This window comes from Bufo bufo, chromosome 3, assembly GCF_905171765.1.
Source record: "Bufo bufo chromosome 3, aBufBuf1.1, whole genome shotgun sequence".
Lineage (NCBI taxonomy): Eukaryota > Metazoa > Chordata > Amphibia > Anura > Bufonidae > Bufo > Bufo bufo.
The window spans coordinates 507925116-507949021 of record NC_053391.1 but is presented as its reverse complement, the minus strand read 5'-3'; the positions used below and the strand labels follow the sequence as shown (position 1 = coordinate 507949021).

The following is a 23906-nucleotide window of genomic DNA, read 5'->3' as shown; positions in this document are numbered from 1 at the left end:
TGTACTGGGACCGATTTTGTTTAATATCTTCATAAGTGATATTGCAAAAGGCCTCGCTGGTAAGGTTTGTCTTTTTGCTGATGACACAAAGATATGTAACAGGGTTGATGTTCCTGGAGGGAAACGCCAAATGGAAAAGGATTTAGGAAAACTAGAAGAATGGTCAGAACTCTGGAAACTGAAATTTAATGTGGATAAGTGCAAGATAATGCACCTGGGGCGTAAAAACCCAAGGGCAGAATATAGAATATTTGACACAGTCCTGACCTCAGTATCTGAGGAAAGGGATTTAGGAGTAATTATTTCAGAAGACTTAAAGGTGGGAAGACAATGTAATAGAGCAGCACGAAATGCCAGCAGAATGCTTGGATGTATAGGGAGAGGTATAAGCAGTAGAAAGAGTGAAGTGCTTATGCCGCTGTACAGAACACTGGTGAGACCTCACTTGGAGTATTGTGCGCAGTACTGGAGGCCATATCTCCAGAAGGATATAGATACTCTAGAGAGAGTTCAGAGAAGAGCTACTAAACTAGTACATGGATTGCAGGATAAAACTTACCAGGAAAGGTTAAAGGACCTTAATATGTATAGCTTGGAAGAAAGAAGAGACAGAGGGGATATGATAGAAACTTTTAAATACATAAAGGGAATCAACTCGGTAAAGGAAGAGAGCATATTTAAAAGAAGAAAAACTACCACAAGAGGACACAGTTTTAAATTAGAGGGGCAAAGGTTTAAAAGTAATATAAGGAAGTATTACTTTACTGAGAGAGTAGTGGATGCATGGAATAGCCTTCCTGCAGAAGTGGTAGCTGCAAATACAGTGAAGGGGTTTAAGCATGCATGGGATAGGCATAAGGCTATCCTTCATATAAGATAGGGCCGGGGGCTATCCATAGTATTCAGTATATTGGGCAGACTAGATGGGCCAAATGGTTCTTATCTGCCGACACATTCTATGTTTCTATGCTGGAGCGCCGCTGCCTTCTCAAACAGCTGATCGGCGGGGGTCCCGGGTGTCGGACCCCCGCCGATCAGAAGCTGATGATCTATCCAGAGGATAGATCATCAGTTAAAACAAAGTGCAGAACCCCTTTAAGGCATAATTTTTGGATGTTTGTGCAGAACAAGCCACTGCTTCTCATGCCATTAATGTGTGTCTTTATAAACAGGGGCAGGGATCTACAGTGCCTTATTCACACAGTCAGTGATTTCCATCAGTAATTTTGAGCCAAAACTAGGTGCGGCTCTAAACAAAGAATAGGTGTTGATCTTTCTCTTACACCTTATCACTGGTCTCCAATTCTGGTTTTGGAAATCACAGATCAAAACACTGATGTGTGAATAAGGCATCATTTTTGGACGCTTGGTCCCAGCAAGCTACATTTTTTTTTTTTTTTTTACACTAGAACGCTATCTGCCCATGATAAAGGACAATTTTTGGAAGTTTTCTAATATGAAAAATCATAACATATGCAACAGCGCGTGTTTTTAACAGTGTCAACCCTTGCGTTTACCCATAGCTATATATGTCAGTGTGACTGTGACATTATTTGCTGTTGCCATCATTATGTTCAAGAGCTTAAAAGGGGGAAGGTGGTGAGAGAGAGCAAAAATTTGAATTTTTTTTTACATTTTTTTTAAGAATAATTAAAAGTTATAAAACAAAGTCCTAGGAGACCTCAGTGTGTCATATACAAAATCGGGCAAATTTGAGCAACTTTTGATTCATGTAGAATTGATTCGGACATGAATCATTTTTTTTAGAAAAATTCAACAAATTGGGCACAAAACTAATTTCAAGACGTTCACTCATCTCTATTACAGATCTTTAAAGTGTAACTGTCTTTTCAAGTGTAGATGAGGAATAACACTATTTCTGGCATTTATATTTGTATCTGACATTTTTACCAGTTTTTTTACTGTTCAATCAGTCTATTCACAGTTCTTTTCTGAGCTGGTGGGCAGAGACTAGCTGGTTTCATTTCTGTCCATACACAGGACATGGATAAACAGAAAAGACACTCTATATGGCACACTCTTAAAAGTAGCACAATTATGGAGAACATTACACAGCAGTGCTGAGCAGTTCAGGTGTGAATCCAGCAGTTATATTAAGACCGTAAATGACTGTCTCTTTTTTTTTTTGTCAGTGTCTTTGCCTTTCAGCAGCCCCTCCCTTCTCCATAGACTTAGTCAGGTCCATAAATATTGGGACATGGACACAATTCTAACATTTTTGGCTCTATACACCACCACAATGGATTTGAAATGAAACGAACAAGATGTGCTTTACCTGCAGACTGTTAGCTTTTATTTGAGGGTATTTACATCCAAATCAGGTGAACGGTGTAGGAATTACAACAGTTTGCATATGTGCCTCCCACTTGCTAAGGGACCAAAAGTAATGGGACAATTGGCTTCTCAGCTGTTCCATGGCCAGGTGTGTGTTATTCCCTCATTATCCTAATTACAATGAGCAGATAAAAGGTCCAGAGGTCATTTCCAGTCTGCTATTTGCATTTGGAATCTGTTGCTGTCAACTCTCAAGATGAGATCCAAAGAGCTGTCTCTATCAGTGAAGCAAGCCATCATTAGGCTGAAAAAACACACCAAACCCATCAGAGAGATAGCAAAAACATTAGGCCTGGCCAAAACAACAGTTTGGAACATTCTTAAAAAGAAGGAACGCACTGGTGAGCTCAGCAACACCAAAAGACCCGGAAGACCACGGAAAACAACTGTGGTGAATGACCGAAAAATTATTTTCCTGGTGAAGAAAACACCCTTCACAACAGTTGGCCAGATCAAGAACACTCTCCAGGAGGTAGGTGTATGTGTGTCAAAGTCAACAATCAAGAGAAGACTTCACCAGAGTGAATACAGAGGGTTCACCACAAGATGTAAACGATTGGTGAGCCTCAAAAACAGGAAGGCCAGATTAGAGTTTGCCAAATGACATCTAAAAAAGCCTTCACAGCTCTGGAACAACATCCTATGGACAGATGAGACCAAGATCAACTTGTACCAGAGTGATGGGAAGAGAAGAGTATGGAGAAGGAAAGGAACTGCTCATGATTCTAAGCATACCACCTCATCAGTGAAGCATGGTGGTGGTAGTGTCATGGCGGGGCATGTATGGCTGCCAATGGAACTGGTTCTCTTGTATTTATTGATGTTGTGACTGCTGACAAAAGGTGCAGGATGAATTCGGAAGTGTTTCGGGCAATATTATCTGCTCATATTCAGCCAAATGCTTCAGAACTCATTGGACGGCGCTTCACAGTGCAGATGGACAATGACCCAAAGCATACTGCAGAAGCAACCAAAGAGTTTTTTAAGGGAAAGAAGTGGAATGTTCTGCAATGGCCAAGTCAATCACCTGACCTGAATCCGATTGAGCATGCATTTCACTTGCTGAAGACAAAACTGAAGGTAAAATGTCCCAAGAACAAGCAGGAACTGAAGACAGTTGCAGTAGAGGCCTGGCAGAGCATCACCAGGGATGAAACCCAGCGTCTGGTGATGTCTATGCGTTCCAGACTTCAGGCTGTAATTGACTACAAAGGATTTGCAACCAAGTATTAAAAAGTGAAAGTTTGAGTTATGATTATTATTCTGTTCCATTACTTTTGGTCCCATAACAAGTGGGAGGCACATATGCAAACTCTTGTAATTCCTACACCGTTCACCTGATTTGGATGTAAATACCCTTGTGCTGCCTTTGCAATGTATATTACATGCTTGGCACTCAGCAGTGTCTGTTTCTTTAAGACCCTCCATTTTCTTGAAGCCTAGCGGCGGGTCTTCTCTGTACCACTAGGGCTTGCTGGGACATATCCTGTTCAGTCCAGCTCTAGTTACTGTGGTGACCAGATCCACTGGACATCTTAAAGCTATTACAGATTGCAAACCTGATGAACACCAAAGCCTTTTTACCTCACATATCATCTCATATTATATGAACACTATTGTACGCATTCCTGTTCATTATATCTCAGTAAAGATTGCATCAGTTCAGTAAACCAGCGCATCTTTCATTGGGATTCGGTTTATACTTGATGTTAAGCTGTGTACCTAAAGCAACACGCAGTCGAGACATTACAGTAAAAAGGCTTTAAAACGTTGTCAGAAGCAGTTAAACAGCTTTGAATCGTCCTCCGCAGTAAAAGGACTAATAACTCCTTTCAGCCACGTGGAGTGAAACTAAAGTGAAAGTAATTTCTCTCACTCACTACAACACTGATACTGCCTGTGTCCAGTCATCATCATTATCCACGCTGCCAGCTAAATCAAGATGCAGAACACAGAGAACAACACTCTGACAGTTAACCCTCAAGGCTCCTATAAGGAGGATGACACACACAACTTGCCAAGAATCAAGTCTAGATGCACAACACTGTCTAGAGCATCCAGTCAAACAAATCTGACTTCAGCTAGCGCCGGTTCAGCAAGATCTAAGAGTACTAGTTCTAGACGTTCAAGCATCACCAGTCGGTCATCGGCTAGCGACAAAGCGACTAAGGCAAGAGCAAAAGCAGAGGCAGCCTGCGCCATGGCTTCTTATGCGGAGCAGGAAGCTGAATTGATGAGAGAGCAAGCAAAAAGTGAATCTGAAGCACTTAAAAAGAAAGCAGAAGTGGAAGCATCTTTACACTTACTCAAACAGCAGAAAAACGCGGCAGCAGCCTTAGCCGAGGCAGAAGTTTTCACAAGGGCTGCTGAAGCTCAGTTTGATGGCATAGAAAACCAGATGTCATCCCGCAGCGCAATCCAACGCACCCGTGAGTACGTACAGTCACAAGCAACCATGTACATCGACCAGCAGTCCAATGATGCACCTAGGTCTTCATTGACTCCACCAGCAATAAGCAACTTTGATACTACGCAACATTGCAAGACTAAATCAGAATCTCAGTGTAGGAAGTCAAGTGGTCGCATGCTCAGAGACCAATCTGCCAACCCTCCAAGAGTGCAAACGGATGCTTGCGTACTCCCTCCTCAAGCAAATACAAGTCTGGATTATAGCAGAAAGACTTACAACAGACGAGAACAACCACCTAAACAAAGTGGATTCAGTCAAGCGCCTCATCAGCCTTACCAGCCGCAGTCATACCCTGAGTTTACATCTGAGAAGTATTCGCCAGACGCAACAAGTGCTATAGAAGTGGCAAAATTCCTGATGCACCGTGAGATAGTGGGCGCTGGTCTCACGAAATTCGATGACCGTCCAGAAAACTACTGGGCCTGGAGGTCATCTTTCCTGAGCGGTACCCAAGACTTAAATCTGACAGAGAAAGGAATGCTTGACCAGCTTGTCAGATGGCTAGGACCAAAGTCCACTGAGCAAGCCCAAAGGATCAGATCAGTACATGTTCATGACGCAGCAGCAGGACTTGCAATGGTGTGGCGGAGACTAGAACAATGCTATGGATTACCTGAAGTGATCGAGGATGCTCTTCTGAAAAGGATAGAAAACTATCCAAGAATAACAAATAAGGATTATCAAAAGCTGAGAGGTTTGGGAGACCTACTCTTAGAAATAGAAGCCGCTAAGTCTAGTGGATATCTGCCAGGTCTCTCATATCTGGATACAGCACGTGGAGTTGAGCCCATAATTGAGAAACTTCCTTACAACTTGCAAGAAAGGTGGGTAGCTCAAGCTTCAAGATACAAGAAAGATCATCGAGTTGCATTTCCACCGTTCGCCTTCTTCGCTGAATTCATAGAAGACCAAGCTGAAATACGCAATGACCCAAGCTTTGCTTTCCTGAACAAGAGAACGGCAAGCTTCCCAAAGGTAGAGCAGAAACCTCCAGGGCTTTACAAAGAACGCAGAGCAACAGTTTCTGTAAGGAAGACAGAAGTTCCGCCTGAATCTGCAGCCAATCAGGAAGACAACACAAGGAAGAAAGTTGAGGAGCCAGATAAAATATGTCCTATCCACAACAAGCCTCATCCACTAAGAAAATGTCGCAGTTTCAGAAGTAAGACATTAGAAGAGCGCAAAGCTTATCTTAAAGACAATCGCATTTGTTTCAGATGCTGCGCTTCAATTCAGCATCTTGCAAAAGACTGTACAAAAACAATACAATGCGCAGAGTGTAACAGTGACAAACACTTGTCAACACTACACCCGGGACCACCACCATGGAACCAAGAAGTTCAGGCAACTCAAGAAGATCATGGTGGGGAGCAAGGCGAGAGTACAACGCCAGCAGTAACCTCAAAGTGCACTGAGATCTGTACAGAGCAGGGCCGCTCAAGATCATGCTCCAAGATATGCTTAGTCAAGGTGTATCCAGCAGGTTTCAGAGAAAAAGCAATCAAGATGTACACAGTCATGGATGAACAGAGTAACAGATCTCTGGCAAAAACAGAATTCTTTGACCTCTTCGATGACCAAGGAAGTCCAACTCCATACACCTTGAAGACTTGTTCTGGAGTTGTAGAGACAATAGGGAGAAGAGCAAATAACTACATCATCGAGTCATTAGATGGAAAGACAAAGGTGACTCTACCTACCCTCATAGAATGTGATGAGATACCAGACGACAGGTCAGAGATTCCCACACCTGAAGTTGCTCGTCATCACCCTCATCTGGTGCGAATAGCAGACCAAATACCAGCACTAGATCCAGATGCTGCAATCACCCTTCTACTTGGGAGAGATATTCTCAGAGTGCACAAAGTCAGAGAACAGTACAATGGGCCACACAATGCACCATTTGCACAGCGCCTTGATCTCGGATGGGTCATCGTTGGAGAAGTATGTCTAGACGGACTGCACAAACCAGCAAAGGTAAATGTCTACAGAACACATCTGTTGCAGAAGGGTCGTACATCTTGTCTTTGCCCATGTACCAACAGTCTACACATTAAAGAGAGATTAGATAACCCAACACATCATCGGAGTATCCAGAGGTGCATGGAAGACTTAGCCTCAACTGGAAATACAGATGAACTGGGTTGTAAGGTGTTTGAAAGAACACGAGACGACGACAAGCCAGCACCCTCGGTAGAAGATACCCTCTTCCTCGAGATCATGGACAGAGAAGTCTACAGAGACAAGTCAGGCAGCTGGGTAGCCCCTCTACCCTTCCGGTCACCACGCCATCGCCTTCCTGACAACAGGGTACAAGCAGAGAAACTCTTCAGTTTGTTGCAGCGCACTCTACAAAGAAAGCCAAATATGAAGAAACACTTCCAAGCCTTCATGCAAAAGATTTTTGACAACGAGCAGGCAGAAAGGGCACCACCACTACAAGAAAACCAAGAACACTGGTACTTACCAATATTTGGGGTGTATCATCCTCAGAAACCAGGTCAGATACGTGTAGTATTTGACTCTAGTGCGAAACACGAAGGCATCTCACTAAATGACGTCCTTCTCAGCGGACCTGACCTGAACAACACACTCCTTGGAGTACTCATCAGGTTCAGAAAAGAACTTGTAGCAGTAACAGCAGATGTACAACAGATGTTCTACTGTTTCTTCGTTCGAGAAGATCACAGAGACTACTTAAGGTTCCTGTGGTATGCAGACAATGACTTTAACAAAGACATCACAGAGTATAGGATGAAGGTACATGTGTTTGGAAACAGCCCTTCCCCAGCTGTAGCTATCTACAACCTGAAATGAGCAGCACAGCAAGGTGAAAGACATGGTCAAGAAGCCAAACAGTTCGTCATGAAGAACTTCTACGTGGATGATGGACTTGCTTCTTTCTCCAGCAACGAAGAAGCTATTAACATCCTGAAAAGTACAAAAGAAATGTTGGCAGAATCCAACATAAGATTGAACAAGGTAGCTTCCAACAGCTACAGAGTCATGGAAGCATTTCCAATGGAAGACCGTGCTAAAGACCTCAAAGACTTAGATCTAGGAACAGAATCACCACCCTTGCAAAGAAGTCTTGGGCTTAGTTGGGACCTAAAGACTGACAGTTTCACCTTCAGGGTCTCCAGAGAAGAGAAACCATTCACAAAAAGAGGTGTCCTATCTACAGTCAACAGTCTTTATGACCCCCTGGGATTCGTAGCACCCATCATCATGCAAGGCAAAGCTCTTTTGAGACAGATCACTACTGAGCAGGAACAAATTGACTGGGACGTACTTCTTCCTGAAGAGAAGCAAATGCAGTGAAAGTTGTGGAAAGACTCATTGTTAGAGCTTGAACAACTCAACATTCCAAGACCGTACGTATTTGTTTCCTTGTCTGCTACAAAGAGGAGAGAATTATGCGTATTCTCTGACGCTTCCACTATGGCTATCGCAGCTGTAACTTACCTTAGGGTAATAGACACTGAGGGACGAAGCCATGTTGGGTTCATCATGGGAAAATCTAAACTAGCTCCCAGACCTGCTCACACTGTCCCACGTCTAGAACTTTGTGCTGCTGTCTTAGCGGTAGAGATGGCAGACATGATTACGACTGAACTGGACATTGAGATCCATGCAGTGAACTTTTATACGGACAGCAAGATTGTGTTAGGATATATTCACAACGCTTCAAATAGATTTTACACATACGTGACCAACAGAGTGACACGTATCAAAGTCTACAAGTCCAGATCAGTGGCATCACATCAGCACGGACAAGAACCCAGCGGATCATGGGACAAGATTGGTGTCAGCCGCTGTACTCAAGCAAACTAATTGGTTCGTAGGTCCATCGTTTCTTGGTAAGCCAGAAACCAAAGAGACTACTCAGGTAGAGACCTTTCAGCTCATAGAACCAGATCAAGACAAAGAGGTAAGACCTCAAGTTGCAGTTTGCAAGACTTTAGTTACCAGAGACAGTCTAGGCACCCATAGATTTGAAAGGTTTTCCAGTTGGAAGTCGCTGACCCGTGCAATCGGAAAACTTATTTGTCTAGCCAGATACTCCTGCAGAGCTACTAATACTGATCAGCGTAGCAACGACCATCTTGGACAAGCCAAGGTCGCGATCATCAAATGCGTCCAGCAGGAAGTCTTTAAAGAAGAAATTCAAAGCCTTCTGAAAAAGGAAGAGATTTCTCGACACAGTTCGCCCAAGAAGTTGAACCCTATCCTCGACGAAGACGGAGTACTAAGAATTGGAGGTCGTTTGTCGGCAGCGGATATGACTATCCAAAAGAGACATCCCTTCATCATACCTAAGAATCATCACATCGCTCTTCTTCTGGTAAGATACTATCTTCAAGATCAAGGATGCACTTGGACTTTTAATCCTCCACACGCATTGCATATGGGAGGAGCCTGGGAGAGGATGATTGGAGTAGCTCGTCGTATTCTGGATGCCATGCTCCTGAAGGTTGGGTCTACTCGCCTCACTCATGAAGCTTTGACTACACTAATGGCTGAAGTCATGGCCATTATGAACGCCAGACCTTTGGTTCCAGTGTCTACAGATCCGGAGATGCCATCAGTCTTGACACCCGCAATGCTGCTGACCCAGAAGATGGAACCAGTGACAGCTCCCACAGGAGACTTTGACCTCAAGGACTTGTATACCAAGCAATGGAGACAAGTTCAAAGCCTTGCGGACATTTTCTGGAAGAGGTGGAGACAGGAATACCTGGTGACACTCCAGCCACGCAAGAAATGGCAAGATGACAAACCCAACTTACAAGTTGGAGACATTGTCTTATTAAAAGACACTCAGGCCCATAGGAACGAATGGCCTATTGGACTCATTGTGGGGACTGATCCTAGTAGTGATGCTAGAGTTAGAAAGGTTGAAGTTAGAATTGTTAGACATGGCATTCCCAAGGTGTATGCTAGGCCAATTTCTGAAGTAGTTTTACTTCTGTCCAAAGGTTAGTGGCATAACAAAAGGTACGCCAGGTGGGGAGTGTGCTGCCTTTGCAATGTATATTACATGCTTGGCACTCAGCAGTGTCTGTTTCTTTAAGACCCTCCATTTTCTTGAAGCCTAGAGGCGGGTCTTCTCTGTACCACTAGGGCTTGCTGGGACATATCCTGTTCAGTCCAGCTCTAGTTACTGTGGTGACCAGATCCACAGGACATCTTAAAGCTATTACAGATTGCAAACCTGATGAACACCAAAGCCTTTTTACCTCACATATCATCTCATAATATATGAACACTATTGTACGCATTCCTGTTCATTATATCTCAGTAAAGATTGCATCAGTTCAGTAAACCAGCGCATCTTTCATTGGGATTCGGTTTATACTTGATGTTAAGCTGTGTACCTAAAGCAACACGCAGTCGAGACATTACAACCCTCAAATTAAAGCTCACAGTCTGCAGTTAAAGCACATCTTGTTTGTTTCATTTCAAATCCATTGTGGTGATGTATATAGCTAAAAATGTTAGCATTGTGTTGATGTCCCAATATTTATGGACCTGACTGTATATGTAATCTGATCCTTTAGTGAGCAAGCAGCCAATTTGTGCAATGAATTGAGAGTTAGTGAAGAGGAGGGGAGATGAGTCTGATAAGAGAACGAAGCATCTTTTTCTCAGGAGATATACTGCAAAAAATTTTAATATTCTTACTGGGTCCTCAACTTCCTTGTCCCTGGCTTCACACAGGCATCTCCTGCAGTTTCCTTTGTAATGAGCTGCCACCAGTAAACGGAGACCAGCAAGGGCCCAGTTAGCATTGCAGTGAGGGGAGTAATGCTACTTTTTATTATTTTTTTAAACAATTTTGCCCCCTTTCTAAAGAAAAAAACAATATCCTGATCCCATTGGACAACCTCTTTTAAGAGAGAGCTTCAAAGAGATAGACGTGCCTATGGCTCAAAGCGCACAATAGAGTAGTACGTTCAATTTAAGTGGCAATAAAATAATGTGCACTTGGAGGCTCACCTTATGTGGTTGTGCTCGTATAGGCACAACTCTAATGTAGGCTTGTTGTATAGAGGACTGTCCTTTAGGTGTATGCCGCCGCAGGATAAGAAACTTCCAGGAGGGGTGTCCAGTCCCTTCAGAAAGATGGTTCCAGTAAAGAAGTAAACGTGCTTCGGCGCTTCAACCCCAATTCAGACTGTCTTTCGTATCAAGATAGTTTCTTTATTCATAAAAAATTGTGTATGCATATAAGACAATGCGTTTTGGGGATTTTAGACCCCCTTCATCAGGTTGATAAAGGGGGTCTAAAATCCCCGAAACGCATTGTTTTATATGCATACACAATTTTTTTTATGAATAAAGAAACTATCTTGATACAAAAGACCATCTGAATAGGGGTTGAAATGCCGAAGCAGGTTTACTCTTTTAAGAGAGACCGTTATGAGTGAAAACTTGCCACTAGTGACCATAAATGGAGTTTAAGTTCCCTCAGGGATCATAGCTGAGGTTCCCACATCATCTATTATCATCTCTGAAGGAACTTGGGCTACTTTCACACTCGCTGTAAGCTTTTCCGGCAGGCTGTTCCGGCATTGGAACAGCCTGCCAGATCCGTACTACCGTTTGCACACGTGTGCAGCCGAAAGTCAGCCCGACCCCATTCACTATAATGGGGACCGGCCGCAGCATGGCAAACATGCCAAGAGGCGGCTGGACAAAACCACTGCAGCCTGGCAGAAAAGCTCACCGCGAGTGTGAAAGTAAGCCTTAAATTTACTGCTCAAGGGTGGATGCCAGCAACCGAGTACTCTCGCAAGAACAGTCTATAGGCTTCTTGATTTTCAGGTGTAATTTATTATCTGTTTCCCCCTGAGCTTATTGGGCTGAAGCTAGGTGTAAGGTCTCTGTAGCTTACCTGACAAAAAGAGTGTTATGATGTCAGTGTATGATGAAAGCACTTTTCAAATATCACAGTAGCTTACATGAATAACACCAGCTGTACTATCACCACAGCTTAACAAATGTAATGTCCTATCATGTTACCTGTCTGAAGCCCGGCATTTTCTGTCACTTGTGGTGTCATAGAAGCTGACGGTAAAATAAGAGCAACAAGGGGCACTCCCTAGTGTGATACTATCATAGATGTGAGATGGACCACTGCAATGATGAACTCATTACTGGATGGTGTTGTGCAAAACCAGGCAAAACACCAGTATAAAGTGTGAAGGTAGAAGAAACGCAGGCTGTGGCTTTCACCCATCGGAGGTGTCCATAGAAGGCCGGAAACAAGATCAGAGTGGAGATGCTCAAAGAGGGAAGAACAGGGGGTGCTGCATTGTCGACTTCTATTAAAAGGTGTTTATTAAAATTAATAAAACAAATAGAAAGGGGACAGGCTATGCGTCTCTGATATTAATAAACTCTTTTTAATAGAAGTCTCTGATGTAGTGCACTGTTCTTCCCTTTTCCTATTTGAGTATCTTCTCTCTGACAGAAGCCCACAGGGAACACAACTGTAATGTCCAAGCATCTTGTCTGACTGAAATCCACTTGTGGTGTCACAGCCATATACATTATGAAAACTCACTTGTGAGGTCACAGCCACTTTCCTGATGGATGTAAATTTGTCACATGAGTTTACTTCACTTGTGATGTCTCAAAATTTGAAAGTAGTTTACATGACTGAAAACCCTGTTTACTGTTACAGCACCTTACTCAACCTGGCTGAAACACAATTGTGATATCATATCATCTAAGGCTACTTTTACATCTTTGGCGGTTTGTTCTGGCAGAAGAACAGACTACTGGAGTTATCGTATTGGGCATAGCCGGACACCACCAGATCCCCATTGACTATAATGGAGAACCTGTGGGTTTCCGGCGTAAATGCCAGCTTTCTGCTGGACAAATACTCCTACATCCGGCATTCATGCCGGAAAGCCCACTGGATCCAATTGTTGCCATGAGGGATCCAGCAGTGTCCAGCTATGCTGAATACGATAACTAGGAAGTCTGTCCTTCTGCCGGAACAAACTACTAGATTTACCTGCCAGAGATGTGAACATGGTCTTAGGCTAGTTTCACACTTGCGGCAGGACGGATCCGACATGCTGTTCACTATGTCGGATCCGTCCTGCGGCTATTTCGCCGTGCCCCCGGGCCGCCGCTCCGTCCCCATTGACTATAATGAGGACGGGGGCGGAGCTCCGGCGCAGCACGGCGGTGCACGGCGAAAGCCGCCGGACTAAAATTACTGCATGTCAGGTTTTTTAGTCCGGCGGCTTTCTCCGTGCACCGCCGTGCTGCGCCGGAACTCCGCCCCCGTCCCCATTATAGTCAATGGGGACGGAGCGGCGGACCGGGGGCACGGCGAAATAGCCGCAGGACGGATCCGACATGGTGAACAGCATGTCGGATCCGTCCTGCCGCAAGTGTGAAACTAGCCTTAGCTTCTATATCACAATTGTTTCAGCCATGTTGATTTACCTGCGTAGGTGTGAATGTAGCTTTTCCAGACATAAACCGTTGTGAAGTTATAGAGGCTTAATAGACTTAAACCCACTGGTGATGTCGCAGCAGGTTACTTGACTGAAACCAACTGATAATATCACAGCAACTTGCCTGCTAAAAGATATTTGTGATGTCATAGCTGCCTACCAGAGTGAAACATTAGATTACCCAGTGTTGGGGTACTTTCCCACTAGCGTTTTTCTTTTCCGGCACTGAGTTCAGTCAAAAGGGCTCAATGCCGGAAAAGAACTGATCAGGTATATCCCCATGCATTGTGAATGGAGAGTAATCCGTTCAGGAGGTCTTCAGTTCAGTCATTTTAACTGATCAGGCAAAAGATAAAACTGCAGCATGCTACGGTTTTATCTCCGGCCCAAAAAACTGAAGACTTGCCTGAAAGGCATTCAAAATACCGGAATGCTAGATCCATCCTTCCAGTCTGCGAATGCCAGACCGAAAAAAGGGGAATAAAATAAATGCCGGATCCGTTTTGCCTGATGACACCGGAAAGACGGATCCAACATTTCAATGCATTTTTCTAACTGATCAGGCATTTTTAAGACTGATCAGGATCCTGATCAGTCTTACAAATGCCATCAATTGGCATTTTTCCGGCGACGGAACTGCTTGCCGGATCACTCTGCCGCAAGTGTGAAAGTAGCCTTAGACACCACCTACATAGAAATTCAGAAAACCCTTCACCACTGTACAAATTGACCTGAAACTTGTATAGAAAGAAGCCTAGCTCCTTACATATGATCTAGTAGACATTAGGAACCACTATATATTTAAGGTAGGAATTGCTCCCCTTACCTGCAGACCCGTGCACAAGAGGATGCACATGTACCTTAGTGTGTCCGCCCCAGTTACTGCTCATTTTCATGCTGTTAGTTGTATTGAAACTTTGGCAATATTAAGAAGCTTTAGTCAAAAATGTATTACATTAAAAATATTCCAAGGGTGCAGACGGGGTGGCAGTGACTAAATTCCACTCTTTAATCAAGCCTCCAAGATTAGGTCTTTCTCACCATTCAAGACGGTGCTCTGCCTCCAAGCTTTTTTAAATATACAACAAAAGAAAAACAAATAGGTGGCACCCACCAAAAAGTGGTTTTCTTTATTCCAAAATGTCATAAAACATCACCGATGCAGGCATGAGGAAGCTCTGAGGCGCGAAGCGGCCATCGCCACGAGTCACTTGCCTTTGCTATGTTTGTACGCCCCATGCCTGCATCGGTGATGTTTTATGATGTTTTGGAATAAAGAAAACCACTTTTTGGTGAGTGCCGCCTATTTGTTTTCCTTTTGTTGTATATTTAAAAATGTATTACAGTTCATAAAAAAAGCAAACAAATCTTTAGGTGCCTGGTAGAATCTCTCGCCTCTCCTGACGTGTCTGACATGTTTTTTAGTGCATTTGTTTCTCCCATGAAATAATTGTGGAGCCTCTTGTTATCATTCAGAAAGCAATATGTTCATTCTTGGTGCAGATTATGCATTGAATTTTCTCAGAATTTAAATGGGACACCAACAATCCACGTCATAATCTGCACTAAAAACCACTTAAAATGGAAAGGTGCAATAAAAAACACATAATAGTGGAATTCTAATGTTCTGCGCTCCTAAATATTCATCATAGTAATGTGGCTATGTAAACATACCCTTTAGGGCTCATTCAGACGGCCGTATGCTGTCCTCAAAAATACTGAATGCTATCCGTTTTTTTGCGGATCCGCAAAAAAAATGAAACATGTCCTATACTTGTCCGTGAAAATCAGGACATGGCCCCATTGAAGTCTATGGGTTCGCAAAAATACTGAATGCTATCCGTTTTTTTGCAGATCCGTTTTTTTGCGGATCCGCAAAAAAACGGATAGCATTCAGTATTTTTGCGGACAGCATACGGCCGTCTGAATGAGCCCTTAGGGTGAATTCACAAAGGACAGATTTGTTGCAAAAGTTTCTATTTCCCATTCCACTAGGTGGAGCTTGCACAAAACCATGTGTTTGCTGCAGAAAAAATGCCATTTAGAAGGAACTGATTTTCAGTCACAGAAATTCTGCAATAAATCTATTTGACTACAGTCTTAGGGGTCGTGCACATGAACGTACTGGCTCCGTGCCTGTGCTGCGGACTGCAAATAGCGGTCTGCTATGCACGGGCATCGGTGGTGTGCACTCTGTATTGCGGTGCAGACCCACTGATTTCAATGGGTCTGCGATTTGTAAATTATGGCCAAAGATGGAACATGTTCTGTCTTTTTGCGGTGTGGAGGCACGGGCCCGAAAGCCTTCCGATCTGTGCCTCCGCTCTGCAAAAGATATGTGAAGTCCTATCTTCGGTCGTATCATGCGGATTGCTGACCAATTCAAGCCAATAGGTCCACATCAGCAGCACGGAGTACACACTGCCAGTGCCCATATATTGCGGACATGCCGTTTACGGTCTGCCATACAGGCATGAGCCCTTGAGTATCAAGACAAGAATTATCGTGTAAGTACACCAACTGGAATAAAAACATTGATTTTGCTGAGGTTGTCTGAAGAAACACCCAAAACCACAAGAGCCACAGCAAAAATATTTTCTCAGAAATAGGAACCTGTCCAAAATGTTCTTGAATCCTGGCTCTTTTGATATGCTTGTCTTGATCCTATGAAAGCATTACCACTAGCTGAAGGTGGTTAGCCACAAAGGAATCTTCCAAGACTACAGTATGGTAGTAACAAGAATGTTTGTTTGAGTCTTGACATTGTACTATTTTGAAAGGTTTTAATTTCTCAAATGCTATTTTAAAGGTAATCGGTCACCAGTTTTATGCTGCTTGGTTCTAACAGCTCAAGGAAATGCCAAGGAGTCCTGATATTCATGAGCTTCTGACTTTCTTCACCCCCCACCACTGATTGACAGTTTTTTTTTCCACCTGAATTGGCAGCAGGGTGCAGAGAAAGCCAGGAGCCCATGAATTTTCAGGACTCATCGGCATGTGCTGGAGCCGTTTAATAAAAGATTTTAACAAAACCGCTCACGTAATTACAGAAAGTGACTTAGCATTTTGCTAAGGGGATCTGTCACTACTTTGTCGCCCTTAGTTAGGACACCATGAACTGCTGACAGATTCCCTTTAAATATTAATATAACACAAAATGAATGTGCAAAAGATATGCCCAGCACTGTGATAGCGCCATAAAACAGGAACTTTATTACAGCAGAGGTAAAATACAAGTAAGGGCTCCGTGCATGTGCTGCGGACCGCATACGGCGGTTCCGCAATACTCTGGTCACCAGCCGTGTGACACTTGAATGCGTCCGCAAATCTGGAGATGCGGTGCGGAAGCACGGATCGGTACCCCACGGAAGCACTACGGAGTGCTTCCGTGGTGTGTTTCTGGCCACGCCTCCGCACTGCAAAAAAGTAGTGCATGCACTACTTTTTTTGTGGTGCGGATCGCGGACCCCATTCAAGTGAATAGGTCTGTGATCCGCATGCGGCTGCCCCAAGGTCGGTGCCCATGCATTGCGGACAGCAATTTGCAGTCAGCAGCACAGGCACGGAGCCCTTAGTTCGTGGGCATGAGCCCTAACTCTGACATGTTTCAGGCTACAATAACCCTATCACAGTGCAAGACTTATCATTTGTGCTTTGTTTTGAAGCTCCAACTCGGTCCAAGCCATGCCAGTCTCCAGGTGAATTTTATTTTCATCGGATTCTACTATAGCTGCTGAGAAGTGCTGTTGTCAGCTCCCCGGACAGATCTGTTTTACTAGTTACCATTTCTCCTCCTGCAAATATATAAATCAAGTTCTAAGAGTTATTTTTCTAATTGGGTCTGAGAGTATAAGTATAAGCATTTGCTAAAATGGATGTCAGAATAGTTCACAGGTCTTCTGTAAACAAAACTGGCATATTGTCTGAGAACATACGATTACCACCATTGCTTGGGATCTGACATCAGTTTTCAGACATTTCTCAGTGACCCATCCAGACTCTGAAGATTACAAAATACGTCACAATTCTTTCATAATATATGCTCAAAAAAATGTCATAGATGCTGTGCTACACACAGTGTTTTAGACACTTTCATGTGGTGCTGTGTGCCAAACCGTGTTCCAAAATGTTGTAATGTTTTGGTATAAACTAAGTCAGCAAATAAGTGGTTTAAACTTGGTCTAGACAGTCTAAAGGTGTATTAGATTTATCAGCCAGCATCGGCCACTGTGATAAATTTGGCATATTAGTCTAGCGGGGTAGATTTATCAAACTGGTGTAAAGGGAAATCGGCTTAGTTGCCCACAGCAGCCAACCAAATTCCACCTTTCATTTTTCAGAGCTACTTTAAAAAATGAAAGGTAGAATCTGATTAGTCGCTGTGGCAACTAGGCCAATTTCCCTTTACACCAGTTTGATAATTCTTGCCCAGTGTGTTATAGGAAGTGATACAAAATAGCAATATTAATGGCAGGTATGTGAGTTTTATATTAGGAACCTTTTTATAAAGATTTATACCAATTCATATACCACTGCTTCTTATCTTCCATTCTTATTTTTCAGTTTTATTCAGCCTCCGAAGACACTTTCATCACTGAGTACTCTACGAGACGGAAACTGGAGAGACGGCTGCTACTAAGCTGTTACGACTACGGATTTTATGAGTAATGTGTATCCCAGCTGGCTGGGAAGAAGACACATACCTACGACACTGTTCTTGACATTTTAATATTTGTAACATATGTGTTTTGTGGGCGTGCTATCAAAGACTACATAGCTCCTTTAACATATGCTGTGGACTCATATACTTTTCACAACAATAACGGTATTTATTAACATGTATAATGCATCAGCAAATAATGATTTACCACTTTTTTTTTTTTTTTTACTTTTTGTATCTTTCAACTTATCAATGCACTTAACCTGTTTTTGTACACCGAAGTAAGCACTGCAATACTGGTTACCACAGCCTGCGGGGATAACTCATCGAATGATTACTCACCTCTCAAGACGCTGCTTCACTTTTGTGCCATAAAGTATTGTTAAATACATTTTTACCACATTGTATAGTATGGGATTTATCAGTAACATGCATAACATGTTTTTGTTGCAAAGCACAAGGGTCAAGAAGAGTTGTCACTGTAATGTTCTACAAACCACCATTACTGCTGTATGTCTTGTTCCTTTTTTTATGTTTCATGTTAATTTATTATTATTTAATCATTTCTGATTAATATCGGAATTACTCTGCAGCACTACTGCAACGGGGAGTGGGCTTTTCGTATATACACAACAGTTTTACTTACCGTCAAAATACTGAAATCAAATGTCTCAATGGACATAAGACATAAAAAATTTTGATAGACGTTTTACAAAATTAAATTGCACTAATGCTTTAATAAGTCAGTATGATTTCATAGCTGACAAATGTATACTGCAGTTTTGGAATGTTTCAGTAATAAAGAATATTTTTGAGCATTTGTCTTTTTTGTATGTTCACATTGAGGCTTAGTTAAATAATACAGTTTAGCTTATATTAAAAGCTACAGAAATATTTGTATCTCCTTTTAAACAATGTAATCTTCATAGCACTATATTATGTCTGATTTAAATTTTTTAAAATCAATCATGACATAACCCCTCTAACCCTTAGGCCCCTTTCACACAGGCGAGATTTCCGCGCGGGTGCAATGCGTGAGGTGAACGCATTGCACCCGCATTGAATCTGGACCTATTCATTTCTATGGGGCTGTGCACATGAGCGGTGATTTTCACGCATCACTTGTGCGTTGCGTGAAAATCGCAGCATGCTCCTCTTTGTGTGTTTTTCACGTAACGCAGGCCCCATAGAAATGAATGGGGTTGCGTGAAAATCGCAAGCATCCGCAAGCAAGTGCGGATGCGGTGCGATTTTCACGCACGGTTGCTAGGTGACGATCGGGATGGGGACCCGATCATTATTATTTTCTGTTATAACATTGTTATAAGGGAAAATAATAGCATTCTGAATACAGAATGCTAAGTAAAATAGGGATGGAGGGGTTAAAAAAATAAAATAAAAATAATTTAACTCGCCTTAATCCACTTGTTCGCGCAGCCGGCATCTCTTCTGTCTTCATCTGTGAGCAATAGGACCTTTAATGACGTCACTATGCTCATCACATGATCCATCACCATGGTGATGGATCATGTGAATGACCATGTGATGAGCGTAGTGATGTCACTACAGGTCCTTTTCCTCACAGATGAAGACAGAAGAGATGCTGGCTGCGCGAACAAGTGGATTAAGGTGAGTTAAAAAAAAATCTTTTTTTTTTTAACCTCTCCAGCCCTATTGTACTATGCATTCTGTATTCAGAATGCTATTATTTCCCCTTATAACCATGTTAATACAATCTACACAACCTTGAACCCAAACCAGTTCGGGTCTGGGTACCACAGTTAGTTTTTTATCACGCGCGTGCAAAACACATTGCACCCGCGCGATAAAAACTGAACAACGGAACGCACTCGCAGTCAAAACTGACTGCAATTGGGTACCTACTCTCGCGGGTTTGCTGCAACTTGGGCATCTTGCACACGACCATATGGCTTTTTCAGTATTTTGTGGTCCGTTTTTCAGGGATCCGTTGTTCAGTTTTTTTGTTTCCATTCCGTAGTTCCGCAAAAAATCTCTGTATGGTTTCCGTATGTGATCCGTTTGCGGATCGCAAACAGAAACATTAGATTTTTAATCATTAATGTCATTTACTGTAATGTATTTTAACGGTATACACATGGGCAAAGAGGGTATGGATCCGCAAAAATTGGATGACATATGGATGTTTTCCGTATGCATTCCGTATTTTTTGCGGACCCATTGACTTGAATGGAGCCACCGATCGTTATTTGCGGGCAATAGGACAAGTTCTATCTTTCAGCGGAACGGAAATATGGAAACTGAATGCATACGGAGTACATTTTTTTTTTTTTTTGCCAAACCATTGAATTGAATGGTTCCGCATACGGACCGCAAATGGAATCCGCAAAAACGGAACGGAACCAGGAAAAAAAATGTTTGTGTGCAAGAGGCATTAAACTAATGCCGCCGTACATGTACAGAGGAAGTTGTCCTTTTAAATATCAGAGCTGTAGTTCCTGTGGAGGCCACTCCTCTTTCCCCAGAATTAAAATAGAAAAAAAAATAAACCTCATAGGCATCGCTGTGTCCCAAAATGCCCGAATTATTAAAATATACATATATTTATCCTGTATGATGAATGCCGTAATTGGGGGAAAAAAAAATAATCAAAATGGCTGATTCACTTCCCAAATAAATTGAACACATTCAAATGATATCAATGAAAACTACTAAATTTGGCCATTTTCCCAATTTCAGTATTTAAACACAATCAAAACTATACAAATATGTTATCATTGTAATCGTACTGACTCAACACCGTAAAATCTAAACCTGGAAAACTGGCGAATTGCTTATTTATTTTTTCTCCCCAGTTCCACCCCATCTGAATTTTTTTTCTTCAGCTTTCCACTACATCTCATGCAATACTAAATGGTGCTATTCGAAAGTACAACTTGTCCTGCAAAAAAAACAAGCCTCATATGGCTATGTGAACGGAAAAATAAAAAAGTTCTAACTCCGGAAAGCTGGGAGTGAAAAACAAAAACACAAAAATAAGTCCTCCAGGACTCAAGGGGTTAAAGATATATTCCCATCTCCACATTTCAGTTTCCCCCCCGCCCCCCTCCCCACGTTAGTGAAATAAAGATTAAATTAAACCCCTACATTTTTTCATGGCGGGGGAATTTAGGGGGTGGTGGTACTAAGCGCTACCTGCAGCTCTCGTGGACATCACTGCATTACTTGCATGAATAGGCGTGCTCCCAATGCTTCCCCAATAATGTAAACTATTTGCAACATCGGAAATACAACAATACTATTGAGAAAAATGCTAAATATTAATATTGATGGAGTAGATTTGTTTACCTATACAGGTCAAGAGGTATTCCTACTGATCTCTGCTCCTCCTTATCAGGGCCGTCACAATGAGCTTACTCCATAGCCTGCATTATTATCTCTTCTTTTGCATATAAAGATAACAGTACCTTTAGAAATGCAGATTGTGACCCATGTTCTCTCTATGGCTGCTCATATACTTTAAATAGCTATTCATTTCACCTGATCCTTGTCATTAGTGTGTCGGATGAAACCGCCGTTCTCAGTCGGGTTCAACTCACAAAAGTATAATAATAACTACTCCAACATCATGTATCAGAAAAAAGTTTGGCTGTGGTTATCAGGACTGCTTGTCCTACATTTTCCTTCACACAAGCAGGGTGAGGTACAGCAGCGCTGGGTAATTAAGACTCTATGCTTGTGCCAGTTCACATAATGCAGACAAGAGCCTAGAAGCAGTATACAGTGTTGCCTGTCTGTATTACATAAGGATACACAAGTAGATCTAGAACTCCTATTATGCCACTGATATATATGATCATGAGGTATAGAGATGAGCGAAGTTTACAAAAATTTGTTTTGACTGCTTTGCTGAATTTCGCAAAGAAATTATCTTTGGGACTAATAAATTTGTAAGTAGCGGGTGCAATGACTCGGAACGGTAATTGTGCTGCCCCCCCCCCCCCCCATCATTGAATTCCTCAGATGCCGCATTCTGATCACGGCATCAAAGATTTAAAAAATTATTGCTTTCAGGGGTTAATCAGTTAAAAATCTCACTCGCTGTACAATGACTTCATATGTCACCCTGCGTGGGATCTTCAATCAAGATGGCTGAGGCGGCCTCTTCACGAACAAATGGATTTTTTTTCACTGTCATTTCAGTAAAAATTGATTCGTTAACACAAAGCACGAGGAAATTTGGCTTCACGGTAAATCAAATTTTCCCTGAAATCCGGATCGAATTCCACATGGGATACTTTGATTTGCTCAACACTAATAAGGTATCAAAGCTAGCTACAGTCTGCTCGGATGATCTCTCCTCCTTAGGCCTCTTGCACATGAACGTTGTCCATCTGTTCTGTGCATTGGGGACCGCAAATTGCGGTCCCCAATGCACGGGCAACATCCATGCGGCGGCTGGGATGGATTGAGACCCATTCAACTTGAATGGGTCCGTGATCCGTCTGCACCGCAAAAAAAATAGAACAAGCTCTATTTTTTTGCTGTACGGAGGCATGGACAGAAACACCATGGAAGCACTCCGTAGTGCTCCCCTGGGGTTCCAATCCGTGCTTCCGTTCCGCATCTCAGTGATTTCGGACTTATTCAACTGAATGGGTCCGCATCCGTGATGCGGAGTGTACACGGGCCGGTGCTTGTGTATTGCGGACCCGCCGTATGCGGGCTGCAAGATGGGCACACAACGTTCGTGTGCAAGAGGCCTTACTGGATTGCCAGTGGGTGGCAGTGGTCACTGCAGGAGGAGCGTCTCTGCTTTCTGCAGCAGGTAAGTGTCCTTTGAACTCCAAAGCACTGTTTATGTGCTGCTGCAGCAAAGAGCTCAGGAGAAAAGCTCCTCCTGCTGTGAGCACTCTGCAATTCTGTCTGAACAACTAAATAAAATATAGAAAAATACATGGTGCTCCATAGTGCAAGCCATTGAAATAAAGAGTCAAGCATTAGATAAGACTCGCCAGAGTTGGACCGCTGCTGCTCCCTACTAGGAATTCACCCCCCCAAGGAGCATCACAGACAGATGCAGAAAATGAGAGCGCTGTCCAAGGACAAAACAAATTTAATAAAATGGAGCTGGAGCCCCATAGAATGGTGTTCAAAGAGAATATATATACATTTATACATACTGTGTATCTATATAGATATATACAGTCAGGTCCATATATATTTGGACAGAGACAACATTTTTCTAATTTTTGTTCTGTGCATTACCACGATGGATTTTTAACAAAACGATTCAGATGCAGTTTAAGCTGCGTTTCCTCCTTTTTAATGCTCTGCCAGGCCTTTACTGCAGCGGTTTTCAGTTGCTGTTTGTTTGTGGGCCTTTCTGTGTGAAGTTTAGTCTTTTACAAGTGAAATGCTCTATTGGGTTCAGATCAGGTGACTGACTTGGCCATTCAAGAATATTCCACTTCTTTGCTTTAATTAACTCCTGGGTTGCTTAGACTTTATGTTTTGGGTCATTGTCCATCTGTATTATGAAATGCCGGCCAATCAGTTTGGCCGCATTTGGCTGGAATTAAGCACACAGTATGTCTCTGAAAACACCAGAATTTATCCGGCTACTTCTGTCCTGTGTCACATCATCAATAAACACTAGGAACACAGTGCCACCGGTAGCCATGATACATGCCCAAGCCATCACACTGCCTCCGCGGTGTTTTACAGATGATGTGGTATGCTTTGGAACATGAGCTGTACCATGCCTTCGCCATACTTTTTTCTTTCCATCATTCTGGTAGAGGTTGATCTTGGTTTCATCTGTCCAAAGAGTGTTCTTCCAGAAGTGTGCTGGTTTTTTAAGATTTTTTTTAGCAAAGTCCAATCCAGCCTTCTTATTCTTGAGGCTTATGAGTGGCTTGCACCGTGCAGTGAACTCTCTGTATTTACTTTCATGCAGTCT

The 23906-nt window shown here is 42.7% G+C and overlaps 1 protein-coding gene across 3 annotated transcripts in view; it reads left to right on the top strand.

The window, feature by feature from the left end:
* The window catches only part of SLAIN1 (SLAIN motif family member 1), an 89611-nt gene extending 71667 nt beyond the window's left edge, over positions 1–17944 (top strand). For all 3 annotated transcript variants that reach the window (XM_040425329.1, XM_040425327.1, XM_040425330.1), the window contains one exon: positions 17869–17944. In XM_040425329.1, the coding sequence (XP_040281263.1) occupies positions 17869–17944 (76 nt within the window). The remainder of the gene's footprint in view (positions 1–17868) is intronic.
* The last annotated feature ends 5962 nt before the right edge of the window (positions 17945–23906 follow it).